This window comes from Symphalangus syndactylus, chromosome 23, assembly GCF_028878055.3.
Source record: "Symphalangus syndactylus isolate Jambi chromosome 23, NHGRI_mSymSyn1-v2.1_pri, whole genome shotgun sequence".
Lineage (NCBI taxonomy): Eukaryota > Metazoa > Chordata > Mammalia > Primates > Hylobatidae > Symphalangus > Symphalangus syndactylus.
Window position 1 is genome coordinate 27,097,823 of NC_072445.2, and position 18,542 is coordinate 27,116,364.

General features: G+C 40.6%; 1 protein-coding gene and 1 long non-coding RNA gene across 3 annotated transcripts in view; both read left to right on the forward strand.

The window, feature by feature from the left end:
* Window positions 1–7,478, forward strand: part of LRRC1 (leucine rich repeat containing 1) — a 129,842-nt gene extending 122,364 nt beyond the window's left edge. For both annotated transcript variants that reach the window (XM_063632655.1, XM_055263583.2), the window contains 3 exons: window positions 2,849–3,021; window positions 3,968–4,104; window positions 5,981–7,478. In XM_063632655.1, coding sequence (XP_063488725.1) covers window positions 2,849–3,021; window positions 3,968–4,104; window positions 5,981–6,139 — 469 coding nt within the window. In that variant the 3' untranslated portion in view covers window positions 6,140–7,478. The remainder of the gene's footprint in view (window positions 1–2,848; window positions 3,022–3,967; window positions 4,105–5,980) is intronic.
* A 5,837-nt stretch (window positions 7,479–13,315) lies between these two features.
* LOC129473413 (uncharacterized) overlaps window positions 13,316–18,542 on the forward strand; it is a 69,485-nt gene continuing 64,258 nt past the window's right edge. Inside the window, exon 1 of the long non-coding RNA XR_008654250.2 lies at window positions 13,316–13,611. This is a non-coding gene — a long non-coding RNA (uncharacterized lncRNA). The remainder of the gene's footprint in view (window positions 13,612–18,542) is intronic.

Here is an 18,542-nt window from a genome sequence, read left to right on the forward strand (position 1 = left end):
TTTAGTATTGTTTATTTTTTTGCCAGTTATGTTCTCAATTTACATATATTTTTAAATATTTTTGAAAACTTTGCTTAAAACTAAAAATTCTAGTAGAAAGTAACAGAAAGATGAAACTACATTGTAAGGCATATTCAGTCACTGGGGAAGTTAATATTAATCAGTAGGCCATGCTTAGATATTAAATTTGTGAGAGCAGTTGCTATAGTAGTTCACAGGCATGGAAGGTCACTTGGGGCTGGGTTGGTCATGGACATAACTGGAGACAAGAGGCTTACAGTTTGGTTATTCATTTGCTTTAGTTCTTGTACCATTGGTGTGAATAGTAACCACAAGTTTTTTATTTCTGGGGGCATGTGGTCCTAAATAGAACACAGGGATGCCTGCGGGCTGTGGTTTCTTGTGTGTTGATTCTGTTTATTCTGTAGTGTACAGAAGGTACCAGAATAAACCAAAAATGTATTATTAGCTCCTTTGGAAAGCAGGAATGTATTTCTCATCTATTTTCTGACTTGTAGCTGGGATGGTTTACCCAAGAGAGACAGAAAAGCATGTGTATGTCTTTTTTTCCCCAGGCCGTAGTGAGTTAGAGGATCAGCCAGCCTGCAGAATCTCTGTGGGCAGACTGTTCAGGGAACAGGGCGTTTTTTTCTCTTGGACACCACTGGCAACACTTCTCTCCGCAAGACAGTGGGCAGCTCCTGTGGTGTGGACTCAGTCAGCAGCAGCCACATTCAAGCTGGTACCTTGATTCTTTGAAGCAAAACTGGTGTTTCAGGCAACTCATTAATCTGAGTTGAAATATATTGATAAGATTTGTTGTTGTAGAGTCTAATAATTTATTTAGCTTTTGTCATATGGTTTGTCATCCGTAGAAGCTGTTATTAATATTATTGATGCTCTTTTTAGCCTCTTATTTATACTTTCGCTTTAACATTCAGCTCTAGTCTGAGAAGTTACAATGACCACGTTTGAGTATCTGTGTTTTGTGCCAGTTTTCAAGACTTGATTTTTTTCTTTCTGTTCTCATGAGTAAGACAGGTAGAGATGCTGACTGTAAGTGTCTTGCCCAAGACTTGAAACTTTAAACATTCTAGTGGATGTTAGCTTGCTTCCTCTTTTAAAAGATGTAGGAGAAAAATTTAAAAGAAATTATATTTTTGTTCAATAAAATGAAAGAGTTTGATGTACTTGAAGCTTTAACAGTGTATAATGCCTATTTAAGAAAATCCTTGTCACAGTACCTGGCAAATACATGTTTTTAACTTCCTTGCATTTGAGTTTACATGTATGCAACATTCTTTGGATAGAAAGAGAAAGAATTTTTTTATAAGCACAAGATATTTCAGTTCTGTCCCTTAAAGAACAAATATCCCAGAGTAAGAAGAAATGGAATTGTGAATCTGTTGTTCCCTGAGGTTCCCTCAGGTGTCCTTCTCTAGCTATCAGCACATGGTGGCACCGGGTAGATTCTAGGATTTAAAAATATGTATTTCTCACCTAATATTGCTCTCATTAGTGAAATCTTATAATGTACAATTCATAGTCTTTTCAAGGGTACTTTAACATAAGCAGTTCTCGTGGATGCACTGGCTTAAGAACCTCACTCCCACTTAAGTTACAGTTTCACAATACTTCCTCAGTACTGCACCCAATACATATGCATGAGATGGACTCAGACTTTACTGGACTAATTGTTAAGGAAAAGAAAATATTTTCTCATCTTTGAAACTAACACAGAAATCTTTTGCAAAATGTATTGTTACTGTGAAAAGTTTGTTAATAATGCATTTGTTGTTAATACTGTCCATGCACTCTTTGATTATTTTTTTACTTCTTGTATTAAAGTAATTTAACCAGTTTATGCCTTTTACTCTGATTAGTTTTGTGTTATTGGAATACAGCTGCTTTTCATCTCTTTAGAGAGTTCTAGTTTATTTCCTGTAAGTTCTGTCAATTGAAATGGTATGTGTGTCTGATAATTCACTATTAATCTTTTGGTAGGATGTATAGGTAGATTTCCTGCTAACGTTAACTGGAGATAGGTGTACATATGATTTCTGGCAGTGGTCTTTACTAGATAGATTCTACTGGTTGCAGCCAATCTGTGAAATCTTTGTGCAAACATAAATATAAAACTAATATTTAGGTGTCACATTATAACATTTAAAGTACTTTCATTTATACTACGTCATTTGAAACTGAAATAATCTGATATAGATATTAATTGTCACCTAGGACTCTGAGAAGTAAGAGCTTCTAGAAACTGAGAGATAAAGGTTTAGAAGGGAATAACTGAAATAATCTCCCTAGAGAAAGCAAATGGAGTCCATGCAAAATGGTGTTTAATCTTTATTTTGGCTGCAACTTAAATGCTTTGACACCCCAGGCACCTCCTTCCTCTTGGCCTGATTCATCAGGTGCTCCTGGAAACAGGTAATCCTGCAGCTTCACACCAGCCCTGTCAGTGAAGCTGTGGCCATCAGAGGTAAAGAACTCCTCCTTCTGGGTCCTTCCAAAATCACCTTGACTTTTTTTCTCTTTTTACGTTGAAACGTAGTACAAGACCGTAAAAATGTGTCCTGTAATTATCTTTTTTTTTTTTTTTTTTTGCCCTGTAATCTGGAGGTTCTAATGGGAGAAGTGAGAGCAGAAAAGGGAAGCACAGGAACCTACTGAAGAATCCACTTGCAAAGAGTATGTCGTGTCTTAAAAGCATAACACCGTTTTACATTTTGAAACCAATCTCAGGAAGTTCCTTTTAATTTTTCCTCATTTTGTTGATAGGGATTGATTTGATTACAGAATTTGAGGTTGTGATGTCTCTTTTTTTAAAAAAAAAAAATAGGTTGCTGCATCTACCTTTATCCCTGACTGCCTTGAAGTTGAAGGCTCTGTGGCTATCTGACAACCAGTCCCAGCCCCTGCTTACATTCCAGACAGACACAGACTACACCACAGGAGAGAAGATTTTAACCTGTGTCTTACTTCCTCAGCTGCCTTCTGAACCTACTTGTCAAGGTGAATTTAATTTAAGGACAGTATTCACAGGGCCACGAGATTGAGTAGGACCTAATGTCTGTCCATAAGGCCTCTTACTCCCTCATGTGATTGTGTTCTATCCAGTCTGCGCCTAGAGCCGGCTCAGGTGAGGCCACTGTGGGACTCTTCCGGGAAGGTTACCCTACATCCTTGCAGAAGAAGGGCCGCTCATATCTATTTATCATGTTTGAAATTTCATAAGCAGTTTTTTGGTTTTGAATTATAGCTAAAGCTGAAAATACAATACTTCTAGAAGTGGTAACAGAGTCTCTTAAAATCCAAACTGATAGTTCACAGAATTAGTGTTAACACCACTGTTTTTAAGCCGTTGAATTATTTTGAGTCATTGTATCTTTGCTTTGTAAATTGTGTGGTTAAACAAAAAAATCACATTAACATCAAAATGCTATTATAAACCCTTTGCTGAGAGCTGGGTTTGGTGGAGGAGAACGGGAGTGCCCTGGGGGAATAGGAGCCCAAGTGGGAGGACTTTAAGACCCTAGAGAAAAACGTGGTAGAGTATGTTACTGACGAAAGTACTAGTGTCCAACATGTGCGGCCACATCACTGTCAGAACAGTTTTGAAGTTGTATAAAACAAGCATTTTAAAAGGGACTCTAAATTATGACATTCTGTGATGAAATAGTAAACATATTAATTTAGCAGATATTGTATATGATCTCAAATAGAATTATACATCATTAAAAAAGAAGGGGCAACCTTGTCCCAGGCCTTTTTCTTTTTGTTTTTGAATTTTGTGTATGTTTGTGTTTTAAAGCCAAACTTGCAACAGAACACCCCCCTTATTTCTGGTGTTCTACCTCTGGTCCTCCGTATAGATTCTACCTTGTCAGCTGCAAAGTTCATAGCATTTACCGGTCACATGAAACGCAATTCCCAGCTGATGTGGTCTTTGTCACTGCAGAGAATCTGCCTCGCTGTGGTGCGCTGGAGAGCTTGGTAAATGATGTCTCTGATGAAGCCTGGAACGAGCGTGCTGTCAACAGAGTCAGTGCAATCCGATTTGTGGAGGATGAGAAAGATGAAGAAGACAATGAGACGGTATGGAAATGCAGATTCTTTGCCTCTGTGGAAGTTCAAAATTAAAAGATTGAGAATGGCACCTAATAAGGATATTCTTTATTTTCAATTAGTATGTTCTCTGCTTTGCCTTCAGCATTTAGGAATTTTTTTAGAAGACAAAACTAGGTAATTCTAGGTACACACTCACAAAAGGTAAATGAGGCAAATGGAACTCATGGTTTTTTTTTCTTTTCTTTCTTTTTTGAGACAGAGTCTCCCTCTGTCACCCAGGCTGGAGTGCAGTGGAGTGATCTCAGCTCACTGCTACCTCGACCTTCTGGATTCAAGCCATCCCCCGACCTCAGCCTCTCAAGTAGCTGGGACTGCAGGCACCTGCCACCATGCCCGGCTAATTTTTGTATTTTTTGTAGAGATGACGTTTCACCATGTTGTCCAGGCTGGTCTACAGTTCCTGGACTCAAGTGACGTACCTACCTCAGCCTCCCAAAGTGCTGGGACTACAGGCGTGAGCCACTGTGCCTGGCCTGTTATTGTTGTGTTGTGCTGCTTTTATGGTGGTTCTTTTTCTTTATTTGTGAGTTTCCCCTCCCACTGCCACTGTTTTCTTAACATGGAGAAACTTTTTTTTTTAATTGTTCCCAGTGAATGCTGTCTCTTCCCATGTTTAATCCATTCACTTGCCGTGATTTGACTTAGTGCCAGACCTCTGTGCCTTCTTCATGTAACCAGCTCACCTTAGCCTTCTTGTAGAGGGCTTATGATCTTAGTTGGATCAGTTAACAAGTTTTTGTTCAGAAATTGGAAAATACTAGTCACCCTTACTTTCATCTGTACTTGAAAATGTCTCTCAGACATCCATCATCTCTAGGTGTTGGTGACAAGGCTTGACATCGTCCTAGCAGTTGACTTTGGCTTCTTAAATTCCTTGAACTAATTGAGAGTTTTCTTAAGCAGAGCTTAGAGGGAGTACTTGCAGCCCCCAAAACAAAGGCAGTTTTTAAATTATTGCCTATAGTCTTTGTTATTCCAGCTGTCACCAAATGGGATTTTAGGCATTTACAATCGTAAAGGGCAAAACGCAAATTAGGGATGACAAAGTAACTCACCGTCAATGACTCTTTAATGCTTACCTCAAGACTTGTTAGAGTGTGATTATCGCCAGTTACTTCATTGCCTCTTCCAGTATTTTGTTAATCTAGTTTGGTTCCCCCTAAAGCTCTTGGATAGGCCATTTAAAAGATGTACATGCTATTTTATGAGCTAAAGATCATGTAACATATTAAATAATATTTTAAAAATTACTCATACCCTGTTACTTAACTTCCAGTCTTTATTAGAAGAGTGTGAACTTTCATCAGTAGGTCATAGAAATAGTACACACAGCAGCAAAATAAGAAAAGGTATACTTCCCTCTTGATTTCCTTTTTCTCCCCTGCCTCCCGTGCCTCATTCTGGGTTGAAAGAAGCCAGAATCGCTTTGGGTAATAGTAGAACATTATAGTGACTTTAATTTAGGATTTTTTATTTATTCTTTTATCTTTTTCTTTCCCCACACCCTATAATTATATCCTAAATTTTAAAATAAATGTTCTTGCTGTTTATGGAGCCTTATTTTTATTTTCTAGTAATTTCACATTTTATAAGTATTCTTTTATTCTAAAAGTAATCCTTCTATAGTAACTAGGTAAGTTATATGGAACACTTTCCCTTTCCCTTAACTACCAGTGAGCAGTTGATAAATGCATATACCTCCAAAGAAAGCTTTTCCACCCATTTTAACTCAGAATTTCTAAGAAGGTAACATTTGTATTGGAATGCTAATGCCTTGAAGCTGCATGTTTTGAAAAAAGTAGTGGAATAAAACCAAAACACTCACTCCACTGTTTGTTTTTAGAGAACACTTCTAAGGCGAGCCACTCCACACCCAGGGGAGTTAAAGCACATGAAAAAGACAGTGGAGAATTTACGGAATGACATGAATGCTGCTAAAGGACTGGACTCAAACAAAAACGAGGTCAATCATGCCATTGACCGAGTGACCACTTCTGTGTAGAGTTTCACCTCCAAGTTTTACCTCCTGTGTCTTCCTCTGCTGTCGAGATGTTCCTGTTTGCTTCCGGGGAGCCTCATGTGCTCCTTGTCCTAACCAGCCCCCGCGCGCCATCTTCCAGTGGAGTGTGGGGAAGCTGCTGTCTCCCAGGAAGTGCCTTACTCATCCCGCAACCAGTCAGCGCGCCAGTGGTCTCCCGGTGTGATTTTTTTTTTTTTTTAATTTCAGTTGTTTGTAATAAGTAGAATACACTACTGTAAACATATGACCTTTGTTTTTGTCTTATGTTGGGGTAAGGGAAAGCAGGAAGGGGAAGTTTTATCCTCCTCCCTTCCATAAAGTGCTGGGACATTTTGAATCTCCCAAGTTCTCCTGGACCTACTGATGAGAGATAGTTTTATGTATGGGGAAAAATGGATACTTTTTAAACCTTTTTTGGCAGCTCAGATGGTGTAAATTTTTAAATTTTGTATAGGTATTTCATAACAAAAATATGTATTTCTTTTTTGTTATTTTATCTTGAAAACGGTACATATTTTAGTATTTGTGCAGAAAAACAAGTCCTAAAGTATTTGTTTTTATTTGTACCATCCACTCGTGCCTTACTGTATCCTGTGTCATGTCCAATCCGTTGTAAACAATGGCATCTTTGAACAGTGAGATGAGAATAGGAATGTGGTATTTTAAAGCAGTGTTGCATTTTAATCAGTAATCTACCTGGTGGATTTGTTTTTAACCAAAAAGATGAATTATCAATGATTTGTAATTATATCTGTTGATTTTTTTTGAAAAGATGAACCAAAGGATTTGACTGCAAATATTTTATTCCTTACACTTTTAACTGTTTCTGAATAAGTCTCTCATAATGAGTGCAGTGTCAGACTGTGCCTACTCTGATGGTATGTGCCATTTGTAAAATAAAATAGAGCAGAAAAGCACAAAAAGAGAAAACTGGTTCAGACATTCAGTGGGCAAATAAATTACGGACTGCAAAATAATGATTTTTATTCAAGAAAGCTTTAAAAGTTTTATATCCAGATATACAACCATAATAAAGCAAAATAACCTACTATCAAAATAGAAATGTTGCTATCTTTATAAGTGCAATTTAATTTGTAAGTAGAGTTTGAATCAAAGTATCACAAAATACTGCTTCAAGATTTAATTTTAAATCTGCTAATTTAAGGGATATTGGGAAAAGTTTTGGTGTGTTTCTGTTGATTTCTTTTTTGTATGCTGTGATAAAAGAGAAATGAAAAGTGCCAGTCACTGTGTGGTGTCTAGGAAAATCATATATATTTTTTTTCTCCAAGAAATAAATTCATCCTGGACATTGGCCATACAGCTTTTTAAAATTATTACTTTGTATGTTCAAGTGATAGCAAGTAGCCAAACTCTTTGACAGTGTGCTCTGGTCTGTTAAATATCTAAATTACCTGTCAGTCGTGAGTGACCTCCTGTGGGACTTGCATTCACATGGGGCAGAGCCCAGAATTGCCTTTGACTCTGGCTAGTAATTTTGGGTTGTGGCTATCTGGCCAATTGGACTCCTTATAAACCTGTCTTCAAACAACTAAATACAATACTTTCTTTTACTTCTATACATTTACTTATTGGGTTCACTTAGCTTTTTAGTCTGTGTGTATGTAAATATGTGTGTATTTTAAAAACTATTTATGGAGCTGAAAGTACGTAACACGTAAGTGAGTTTCGGCTGGTCAATTTTATACCTTGCTCCCTAATCTGTGCATACCAATTTTCTTTTCTCTAAGATTTTTGACATCCTCTATTTTGTTTTAAGCTTATAAAGATGATGCCACTATCTCATGGGCTGATTATATATAAGCAAATTGGTTTTATTTGATGAGAATTGTCTGACGTGGAAGAACAAGTAGAACTTGCATGGCGTGTTTTGTTTGTTTTTATATAAAGCCCATCCTTTACTACTCAGTTCATCATGGCTTTTCTGGACTGGAGGTGGACAGAATGGTGTGTGTATGCTTAAATTTTCCTAGGAAATGTCACGCATCTAGTTTGTTTCCTTTGGCCTGTCTCCTTTAGTTCATGTTCACTTGCTTTTTGTTTTCAGTTTGGGGGATTTTGTTTGTTTCCTCTCTTCCTTTGAGAGGGAAATGTCGCTTTCATCTGAATCTTTTACGCTGGTGACACTGCAGTGCTCTTGAACTTCAGGGTGCTGGAACCAAACTCAAGCTTCACAGTGGAAACAGCACCGACCAGACAGTTCTGCCTTGAGAACATGCCAAGCCATTTCCAGGAAGGACCCTCTCGTAGTTATAAGAAAAACTTGATTATGTGAAAGAATACCTTTCTCTGTCAGTGCCCCCGACCCCCGACCCCCGTCCCCATCCAGCCCTTCCTTTAGGAAAGGGAGGAGTACAGTATATGGCTGGCTGTTTGTCTTGTGGGAGTGACAGTGACAGGTGAAAGCAGGAAAGGAGGTTAGTATGACCTGTTCACCCACTTTTTTTCCCCCGCTATCCAGTTATTTCTTCTTTTTTGCAAGAAAATAATGCCTCAGTGGGTAAAATAGCCAAAGAAAAAATGAGAGGAAGTGAAATAATCAAAGTCATTGATAATGAAAAGAGGGATTGGCTAGAAATCATAAAATATTTGCCTAGATACTGTTTTTTTTTTTCTGGTAAGTTTGGAGGAATTGTCCTGACTGACTCAATCTTTCTGTTTAAAAACATACTAGCTGGCTGTCAATGAGGTGAACAGGCAAGGTGGGATCACTTGCACCAGCCTCTCAGAGCAGCACTTCTGCCATCTCCTATGAAATCTACCACACCCAGCAAGACATGCTTAGTGAATGGGGTGGAGGCTGGGAAAATTCTGTGTCTGAGAGTTACTCTGAACAGCCAGCCCTTCCCTGGTAAAAATGACTGATGCTTGGTCGGCCACAGTGGCTCACAGCTGTAATGCCAGCACTTTGGGAGGCTGAGGCAGGGGGATCACAAGGTCAGAGTTCGAGACCAACCTGGCCAACATGGTGAAAACCTGTCTCTATTAAAAATACATAAAATTAGCCAGGCATGGTGGCGGGCACCTATAATCCCAGCTATGCAGGAGGCTGAGGCAGGAGAATTGCTTGAACCTGGGAGGCAGAAGTTGCAGTGAGCCGAGATTGTGCCACTGCACTCTAGCGTGGGCAACAGAGCAAAACTGTCTTAGAGAAAAAAAGAAAATGAGTGATGCTCTGCCCTGGGCATGCTGCTGGTGTGTGGCAAGGCTGCAGCAGCACTCTCAAACAAGGGACTGCATTGCAGCTGCTTATTAATAGAAGGCGATTAGGGACATTGCCACTCAGTGACATCCATGGAGAGTTGAAATCTCACTTCATTGTTGTTGTCTTACCTCATCCAATTTTCCAAAGAGCCAATTTAAAAAAAAAAAAAAGATAACTTTATTATGGAAAATTCAAAACACACAAAAGTAGAATCATCATTGACCTTCCTATAGCTATCACTCACCTTCAATAATTAGCAACACAAGTCTAAGGCATTTATAAGGAACCAAATGTGTTATGCATGTTTTAAAACATGTATTACGTTTTAAAATATGTCTATAAGAAAGTGCACAATGAAGCATTTTTTTTTTTTAAGCTCTGGAAAAGCAAGCAAATGTGCTTTTTAAAACTGCTTTGGAGTTACAATTTTTGAGTCAACATGCCAGTGGAATCATGCATATGGATATAGGTTTGAATCCCAGCCTGCCACGTAGGTATGGACAAACTAACCTCTCTGGGCCTCAGGTCCTTCATCTTTAAAATGGGGCAGTAATACTCCTTTCAGGCTTAGAGTGAGGATTAAGTGGGAAACATAAAACATCCGCTCTCAGGAAGTGGGTGGCCGCTATTATTACAGGTCTTGCTGTTTTTGTTGTTATAGTAGTGTTATTAGCAGCCCTGCAATTCCTGCCACCAAGCCAACAGTGTGTCATCAGATGAGTATGTTCTCAGGAATGAGGACACACACTAGTTCTGATGGAGAAAACTTTATTTGAAAACTGTCTCACCTGTGGTTTTATATGCAGACTCCTGCATTATGTAATGGATGGTGGAGATTTTAATTTGTCCTGTGGTAGGTCTAGCAATGGTCTCATGGTAACCACCTCATTTTAACCAGACTTACTAACTAGCCATCCTTAAGGTAAAACTAGATCCTACCAAGAAACCATGAGAGAGCTAGTTGAGAAAGGGGTCTCCTTTTCCAGAAAATGTCCCCCTCTTTGTCATATCTTTGGTTTTCTATGTTCAGGTCTCTGGTGCTTATTTTGCCTTGTGTCTATTTCACCCTGGATTTTCATAACATCTCCTTTTTTACCTGTTGCTTTGTTCTGTCTCCTTTCTCTCAAAGGAGGCTTTCATGTATCAGAAGCGATGAGTCAATTTACATGGATCATCCAGGGAGAGAAACCTGCTGGAACAAATAAATTAGTGCAGCCTGACGTGGAGCATGTAGAGAACACTCCCATTTTGTTGGAGTGGTTTCTTTTTTAAAAAGCAGACAGCTGGCGGGAAAGGGAAACCAGAAAAACCTGATCTGTTCCTTGAGTTCAGTGGGCTGTGTGGAAGATTGGAGATGGGGTTTTGTGTCTGGCAGTTGGCCAGAAGGATAGTGTAACTTTTAACTCTGAGAGTGGGCAGTCATTGTGACAAGCATGGATTTTAGCCAAGGGCTCTTGAGTTCTGACTGGACGAGAAACTGACTGGGTCAATCCTCCAAGTTTCTTTTTTTTTTTTCTTTTGAGACAGTCTTGCTCTGTCGCCCAGGCTGGAGTGCAGTGGTGCAATCTCAGCTCACTGCCACCTCCCCCTCCCAGGTTCAAACGATTCTCCTGCCTCAGCCTCCCAAGTAGCTGGAATTACAGGTGCACGCCACCATGCCTGGCTATTTTTTGTATTTTTAGTAGAGACAGGGTTTCACCATGTTGCCCAGGCTGGTCTCGAACACCTGGCCTCAAGTGATCAACCCACCTCAGCCTCCTAAAGTGCTGGGATTACAAGTGTCAGCCACTGTGCCTGGCCCCAAGTTTCTTTTGCAGCATCAACATTTAACTTCTAAACAAAAAACGAGCTGCCCTTTTTTACAGTAAGATAGTACTGTGAACTACAGCAGCCGTTCACTGAGTACTTACTATGTGCCCTACACTGACCTAGCTGAACACAGCCTCAGCTTTCCAGAACACCACCATGAGGTAGGTGGTACGATTTCCTTTGTGCAAAGCAGATAATTAAGACTCAAATAGTTTTAGGAATGTGCCCAAGATCAAACAGTAAGGGACAAAGTCAGAATTCAAATTCGCATCTCCGTTGACATTTCAATCACCCCTTTATTTTACTTTGCTCCCCTCCCCTAGCCAAAGCACTGTAACCTGTAATTACATTTAGAGTTGTATTTATCATAATGGTGATGGTTCCGTTTTTGTCAAAATTACATAGGCTATAAGTTGTAGACTAAGACTGGCATGGAACTGAGTGAAATTTAATGAAATTGATGCAGAATTGGGCCTTCATTTAAGCCTAGTGGTTGTAAACACTGTGATTCTGCATTCTCTAACCCAGGGGTCCCCAACCTGTACCCCAGGGCCAGGTACCGGTTCTTGGCCTGTTAGGAGCCAGGCCGCACAGCAGGAGATGAGCAGTGGGCAAGCAAGCATTACCGCCTGAGCTCCTCCTCCTGGCAGATCAGCGACAGCATTAGATTTTCATAGGAGTGCAAACCCTATTGTGAACTGCACATGTGAGGGATCGAGGTTGCATGCTTGTTATGAGAATCTAATGCCTGATGATCTGTCACTGTCTCCCATCACCCCCAGATGAGGCCATTGAGTTGCAGGAAAACAAGCTCAGGGTTCCCACTGATTCTACATTATGATGACTTGTATAATTGTTTTATTATATATTGTAATGTAATAACAATAGAAATAAAGTGCGTGATAAGTATAATGCACTTAAATCATCCTGAAGACATCCTCCCTCACTGGTCCATGGAAAAATCATTTTCCATGAAACTGGTCCCTGGTGTCAAAAAGATTTGGAACCGCTGCTCTAACCCTCCTGCCACCTTCATCCACTTCTTGTATGTTGTCCTGGGCTAAGAGCTGTGGAAATGTTCATGGGGTCTTTGTTCTACCATCTCAAACTATGTGCAAATCCTAAGAAACTTGGGAGATAAAGTATTTGGCTAGTGGGAAAAAAAATTGGTAACGTTTTCAACATTAACTGGAGTGACAGTTTGGTAATCGGCTCTGAGAAAGCTTCAGCATATTCTGAAAATTGGCAGTTAGCTCCAGAGTGAGCTAATTAGTTAGGAATGACTTTTAATGCTCACTACCTTTAATAGCCTACCCTTGGAGAAAAGACAGATAATGAACACTGGGAAATCTATGGTGCTGCAACTTGACCTTCATGCCATTTGGGGGAAATGAGGAAGATGACTCATAATTTATTATTTAAAGTCCTCCTTTTATAATGTGTTGTTGTGAAAGATTTGACAAATAATGATTGCTCCTTTAGGAACTAATTTAATCAAAGAAGCAGAAAACAGGAAGAATAGAAAACTTGTGTGACTAAGCAATGTTTAATTTTATTTGAAACTGGCTCCACCACCCTGGTGATAGGAAGAGAAGGTCGTATGGAGTCTTCCCATAGCAAGAAACCGGGCTTGTAACAGGGTGTAATAGAGTGACACCCCACACCTGATGCCCTGTAAATGCAGAGTCTGCAGATGCCTCTCTCTTGATGCTTTCTCAAGGTAAATCATAAATGAAGTCTTATTGCTTTAAAAAAGTAGCTTGCCAACAGTTGCCCAGGCTCCCCATGGGACTGCACTTCACTGAGCACCTGAAGAAAGTACTCATTGGAAATGGGCTCTCCTGGGAGACTGTCTGGATCCCGAGTGTCTGGCGTTCATGTTCCCACACCTGGCTGCTGCTTCTTGCCCTTCCTTGGCTGTAGGTGTGAGTGCTTGTTTGTTTAAACCTCGCTCAGCACTGCTTGGAAAAACAAAACAACATGGTTACTTGTCTGGGCATTGAATGTTCTTCCTGAATTTTGGTCCTGCCCATTGGCCCAGAGGCGGAATGGGTGGGGTGAGTTTCGGTGTTAGTTTGGGAAGTTTCGAGAAGAAGCTATGGGCTGGGTCTGTTAGGTTGGGGTTGCTCTTGGTTTTAATCCTTTTGGAATGTCTTGAGGGTCAGGAGCATTGCCATTGATGGCTGTGGGAGTTGTCAGGCTGTGGCTCTCTTTCTCACAGAGAATGCCAGAGGCACTCGGGAAGGCATCTGCCAGGGCTCTGACAGATGTAAAGTAAGCCTTATCCATGTTGTGTTCTCACCTGGACACCTGGAAGGTGTTCAGTATAGAAAAGTCACGAGCTAGATGAGATACCAGCTTGATGTCGACTCCCTCCCCAACAGTGGCTGCCTGTCTTCGTCTTGATGCCTGCCAGCAGGTAAAGGGGGTGTGCCCCTGGGACCTGGGTAGCAGCAGTCCTTGGGAAACCCAGGGTTTGTCACCTATGGTCCCTTGACCCTTGGTAAATTACCTAACCTTTTTATTCCACATCTCAAGGACAGCAAATCTATGTAGCAGTTAGGTTGTTAGAAGAAATGATGTTGACAACCAAATGTGAAGCTCTGATATGGTTCTTTTCCGCTATCATAGCTACTTGCTCTTTAAAGAACTGGTATAATGTTGGGGGCAGAAAAACCACATCATGCAGTGATGTTGCTCAGTCAGGCATACAGGTAGAGAAGAGCTGTCTCTACCCTTAGCTCCTTAGGTTTGTCCAGGGCTGCTCCGTGTGGCTGACCCTGTCTTGCTCACTCTCATGTAACCTGGAACCTACTGTAGTATCCTCTTCTTCTTGAAGGCTGTGTTGCACAGTAGTTTCCAAACTTGAGCATGCATCAGAACCCCCTGGTGGCAGTGTTAAAGCAGATTGCTGGATCCCAGTCTCAGAGTCTGATTCCAGAGGTCTGGGGTGGGGCCTAAGAATTTGCACCTCTAACATGTTCTTAGGTGCTGCTGCTGCTACTGGTCCAGGGAACATACTTAGAGAACCACTGCTCTAGTGTGCTGGAAGGAGCAGGAGCTTTGGAGTTAAGCAGATTTAAATCCAGCTATGGCACTTACTTCATGTTGTGACCTTGAGAGGTTTTTCTTAATTTCCCCAAGTCTTAGTGAACTCATCTGTAAAATGGGAATAATACTTCAAAACTTTCTAGAGAATTAGATGACAGAGCACGTAGAAGGTTTTCAGCAATTACCACTCCTTTTGCTATCCTGAAACGCATCGTATTTGCTCCATATGGGGAGGCATAAGAGCATCTGGTCTCCTTAGCCACGTGCTGACCTTTAGGCTCTTCTTGCCAATCTATACAAGCTAATAGGAGTAGAGGAAGTGGTAACAGAAGTAGAAAGCATGCTTGCCTCTGGGTGAGTGCCTAAAGGGAAGACTGAAAATGTGGATGGCCAGATGTGGTTAGAAGATATTAACACTTCCTGACTTGCCTGGTGGCATATCAGCCCACACACCCTGGACTTTCAGTGAGCAGGAACAAGATCTGTGCCTGACATTCAGGTCACAAATCTTCCAACTCACAATCTATCCTTATACCTGGGCTTTTGGAAGACATCTTCCAATCTTGGTATTTCAGATTGGGAAACACCCCAGCTCAGGATCTCCAACCTCATCTGTATTCTTCATGTAGCATGACAATCATTTTAGAGTCCTTAGGAAAGAAGCTGCCTTATTCAACTGTTCCAAGGCTTCATGACTCTCTCCAAATGCATTATCCCCTTGTCACACTAAGGATGATCCTCAAAATAGGTAACTGGTATGGAAATATATGGTAATATATAGACCAATACACACATTTTAGAAAGTGTTCCTTTTTTTGTCATATAAAGCAATATTATATGTATCATAAAACTACTTCTCTAGAGATCTGAGTAGTAGTTCTAATCTTTATCATATTGCATAATTATGCCTACACATAAGCAAAATTTTTGCATCTTTAGGGCTTATTTAAGATAGGTGGCTGCTATCTAAATGATGCCCTTCCCTGGGCCATCATTTGCTTTGGGAACATCAAACTTTTTTGATAGCATTCCTATGAAAATACTCAAGTCCAGGGGCTCTTAAACTATAACCCATTGCCTGTTTTTATAAATAAAGTTTTCTTGGAACATGACTATGTCCCTTTTTAAATGTGCAGAGACCAAATGGCACTCAAAGCCAAAAATATTGATTATTTGACCCTTTATAAACAGTTTGCAGGGGTTTCTGCCTCTAGTCAATAGGTGCAACCTGCTATCTTTTGCCACCAGAGGGCGTTGGATGTTGGATGTGTCGCCTGGTTATCACAGCCAGACACCAGTCTGGACACCCTGGTTTTCCAAATGGGCAGAACTCAGCCTGTTCCTTGTTCCCTACCAACAGCATGACCTGCCCTGCCACTTGCTCTGCCAACACTGGGATGCTTTGCAACAAGTGCCTGGGGTCACCCCCTTCTCAGGCTGCTCAGGAGCTGTAGCACACCCTCAACACTTAAGTCCCAATGCTACAATGCTATTATGTTTGGGGACCCTACTGTTATCTTACATTTCTATTCAATTTTCTTAAAGGATGGGCTGTATGCCTGGCTAAGCAACATCATTGCATTATGTGTAGACTCCATGACTGAAACTAGCATCCTGTAGGAAGAGATGCAATATTTTAAAAATGGCCAAGGCAGCACATTTAGATACTGAATGTCAGCCTTATTTTATGGAGGAAGTAAAGGCTTTCATGAGTGAACTGCCAGTTTTTATTCCCTGCTACCCGCACCCACAGAATGCCTTTGCTGGACTCTGTCCTCTCCCAGACCTCCCTTCCTCATCACAGCTAGCTCTTCCAGCCACTCTCTGATCCTTTTTCTCTTAGGATTTGCTCCACTGATGATCCATTTTATCCCATATCTTAGCAGCTTCTATAAACATGTTTAGATACCGTTCAAAATGAGCAAAAAACCTTGATCACCTAGGTCAAGAACCTAGAGCCACTGCACCCAGCCCTGACAGGCACTGTTTCTAAATCCTTGTGGCTACTTTTACTCAAGTTTAATTGTCTCAAGTGTTTTCATTACAATCTTGGAATTAGGAATAGAAAATTGAATTGGCAAATAGAAAAATTGTTTTTTGATTACTATGTGAAGACTTATTCTGAAGACCAATTTACTTTTTGCTTTACTTTTAACTTTTGAGTCCCTGAGAAATAGACTCTTAAGTCCCCTCCGTCGTAGTCTTCCTTACTGTCCTCCGCCAAGGTTCTTAAAACAGGTCTATTCTTGTTCTTCCTGCTTCTAAGTTTCCACTCACTACCGTGAGAACTCTGGCTCCCATACACAGCATGGTGGAACTGCTCTAGCCGGGTCAGCAGACCTCTGTGGGTCCACATCCGATGGACACTGATTCAGCTCTTACCTTTCTAGACCTGTCTGCTGCATTTGACTCTGTGGAATGCTCCCTCTTCTTCGAAATTTCTACCTCAGTGCTTTTCTAACTTTTCTGACTGCAACTCAACTTTCTTGAAGGAACCTTTTACGTAGCAACCCAGTAAACACATACATGTACATAGCTGAAACTAAAGTTTCCCAACATATTACTTTATCCTTAACTGTATATAAGGAACTCTGATATTTCCAATTTCATTATTTTTAGTGCTAATCAAAACCAAATAAATTGATTTCACAACTCATTAACAGGTCATGTCTTGCAGCTTGAACCCTTATGCTTTTGACACGCCTTCCTCTGTAACGAGTAAGGAAGTTTCTAGGAAGTTTCTTGCCAGTTGATTAGCATCAAATGTATAGTTTAACCTGTAAGAAGCTGTGTTGGAGGAAACCCATTAGCTTGGATGAGAGTGGGAGGAAGGAAAAGAAAAATTAGATGTAATAGGTGTTTGTGGGTGTTGATGGGGTGAAAAAAGGCAATGACAAGAGGAAGACTGAGTTTGTAAATAGGACACGTAGGGAGGTAAAGAGGATGATTACAAAAGCAGGGGAAAGAAATTTGCCTACTTGACAGACCTATTGTGAAAATTAACTTTCAAAGTGGAAATATTATTTCATAGTGTCTATTGTACTTTTGGAAGAAAAGTATAATTTTCATATTATTATGAAATAATCACATATGCTTTTTCTCTGCCCAATTAAAGATTGGTGGAAAAAACTCACCCAAACTGGAGCATTTTCAGTAGAGATCTCCATTTTCTTTGCCACTTGACAATGTATTCAGACTAGATTTCTCCACTGCACTTATGCATCACATCTCGTTAATCACCGGAGACCTCTGCGTGCTTCTTAGGCTGACAGAATTTCAAGCAGAACAGAATCAGCCTAAGAAACTGGATTTTCCAGTACTATGACTGAGATAAACTTGCCTGTTAACTTCTTAGACTCAGCACAGATCCCTCTTCTGAGGATTGAACACATGTAAGGCATTGTTTTTTTTTTTTTTTTTTTTTTTCGAGACGGGGTCTCTGTCACCCAGATTGTAGTGCAATGCTGCGATCATAGTTCACTGCAGCGAGCCACCTTGCTTAGCTAATTAAAAAAAAAAAAAAAATTAGAGATGAAGTCTCACTATGTTGCCCAGTCTGGTCTTGAACTCCAGGCCTGAAGTGATCCTCCTGCTTCAGTCTCCTGAGTAGCTGCAGTTGTAGGCTAGAGCCACTGCACCTGGCCCTGACAGGCACTGTTTCTAAATCCTTGTGGCTACTTATTACTTGACTTTGATTGTCTCAAGTATTTTCTTTATAATCTTCATATGAAAAACAGGGAAACTGTTTTTTGATCACTACATGAAGACTTATTCTAAAACCAATTTACTTTTTGCTTTACTGATTTTGTAACTTGAGTCCCTGGGAAGTAGACTCTGAGATGCCCATTTGGATGCAGGAGGTTTACTGAGGAGTGCTCTTGACAACACTGGTAAGGAGTGAGGAAAGCAAAACTGGGCAGTGGGAAAAGTGGAAATGCGATGCAATTGCAACTGGGGCTTTGAATGGTCAATAGGGAGCTGGGGGTCCCGGCTGAGGCAAGAAAGCAGGCCTTTGTACCCCACAACCAGTAATTAGATGTAGGCTGCCACTGGAAAGGAGGTGCAAACTTGGGCAAGGCAGTTTCCTTTGGTAGAGGGCAGTTCCTGTGGAGGGATTTGTGGGTGAGCAATGAGCAGCCAACTCACTCAACAGCTGGGACAATGAGCACCTTAGTTCTGAAAGGGGGATCTCAGCTGCACACTGCAATGTGCACTACAGATGTGTGAGTCACACCAGTCATCTTCAATCTGGTTATTTCCTGAGCATGTAGTACATTTCAAACAATTTCTCTTCTAAGA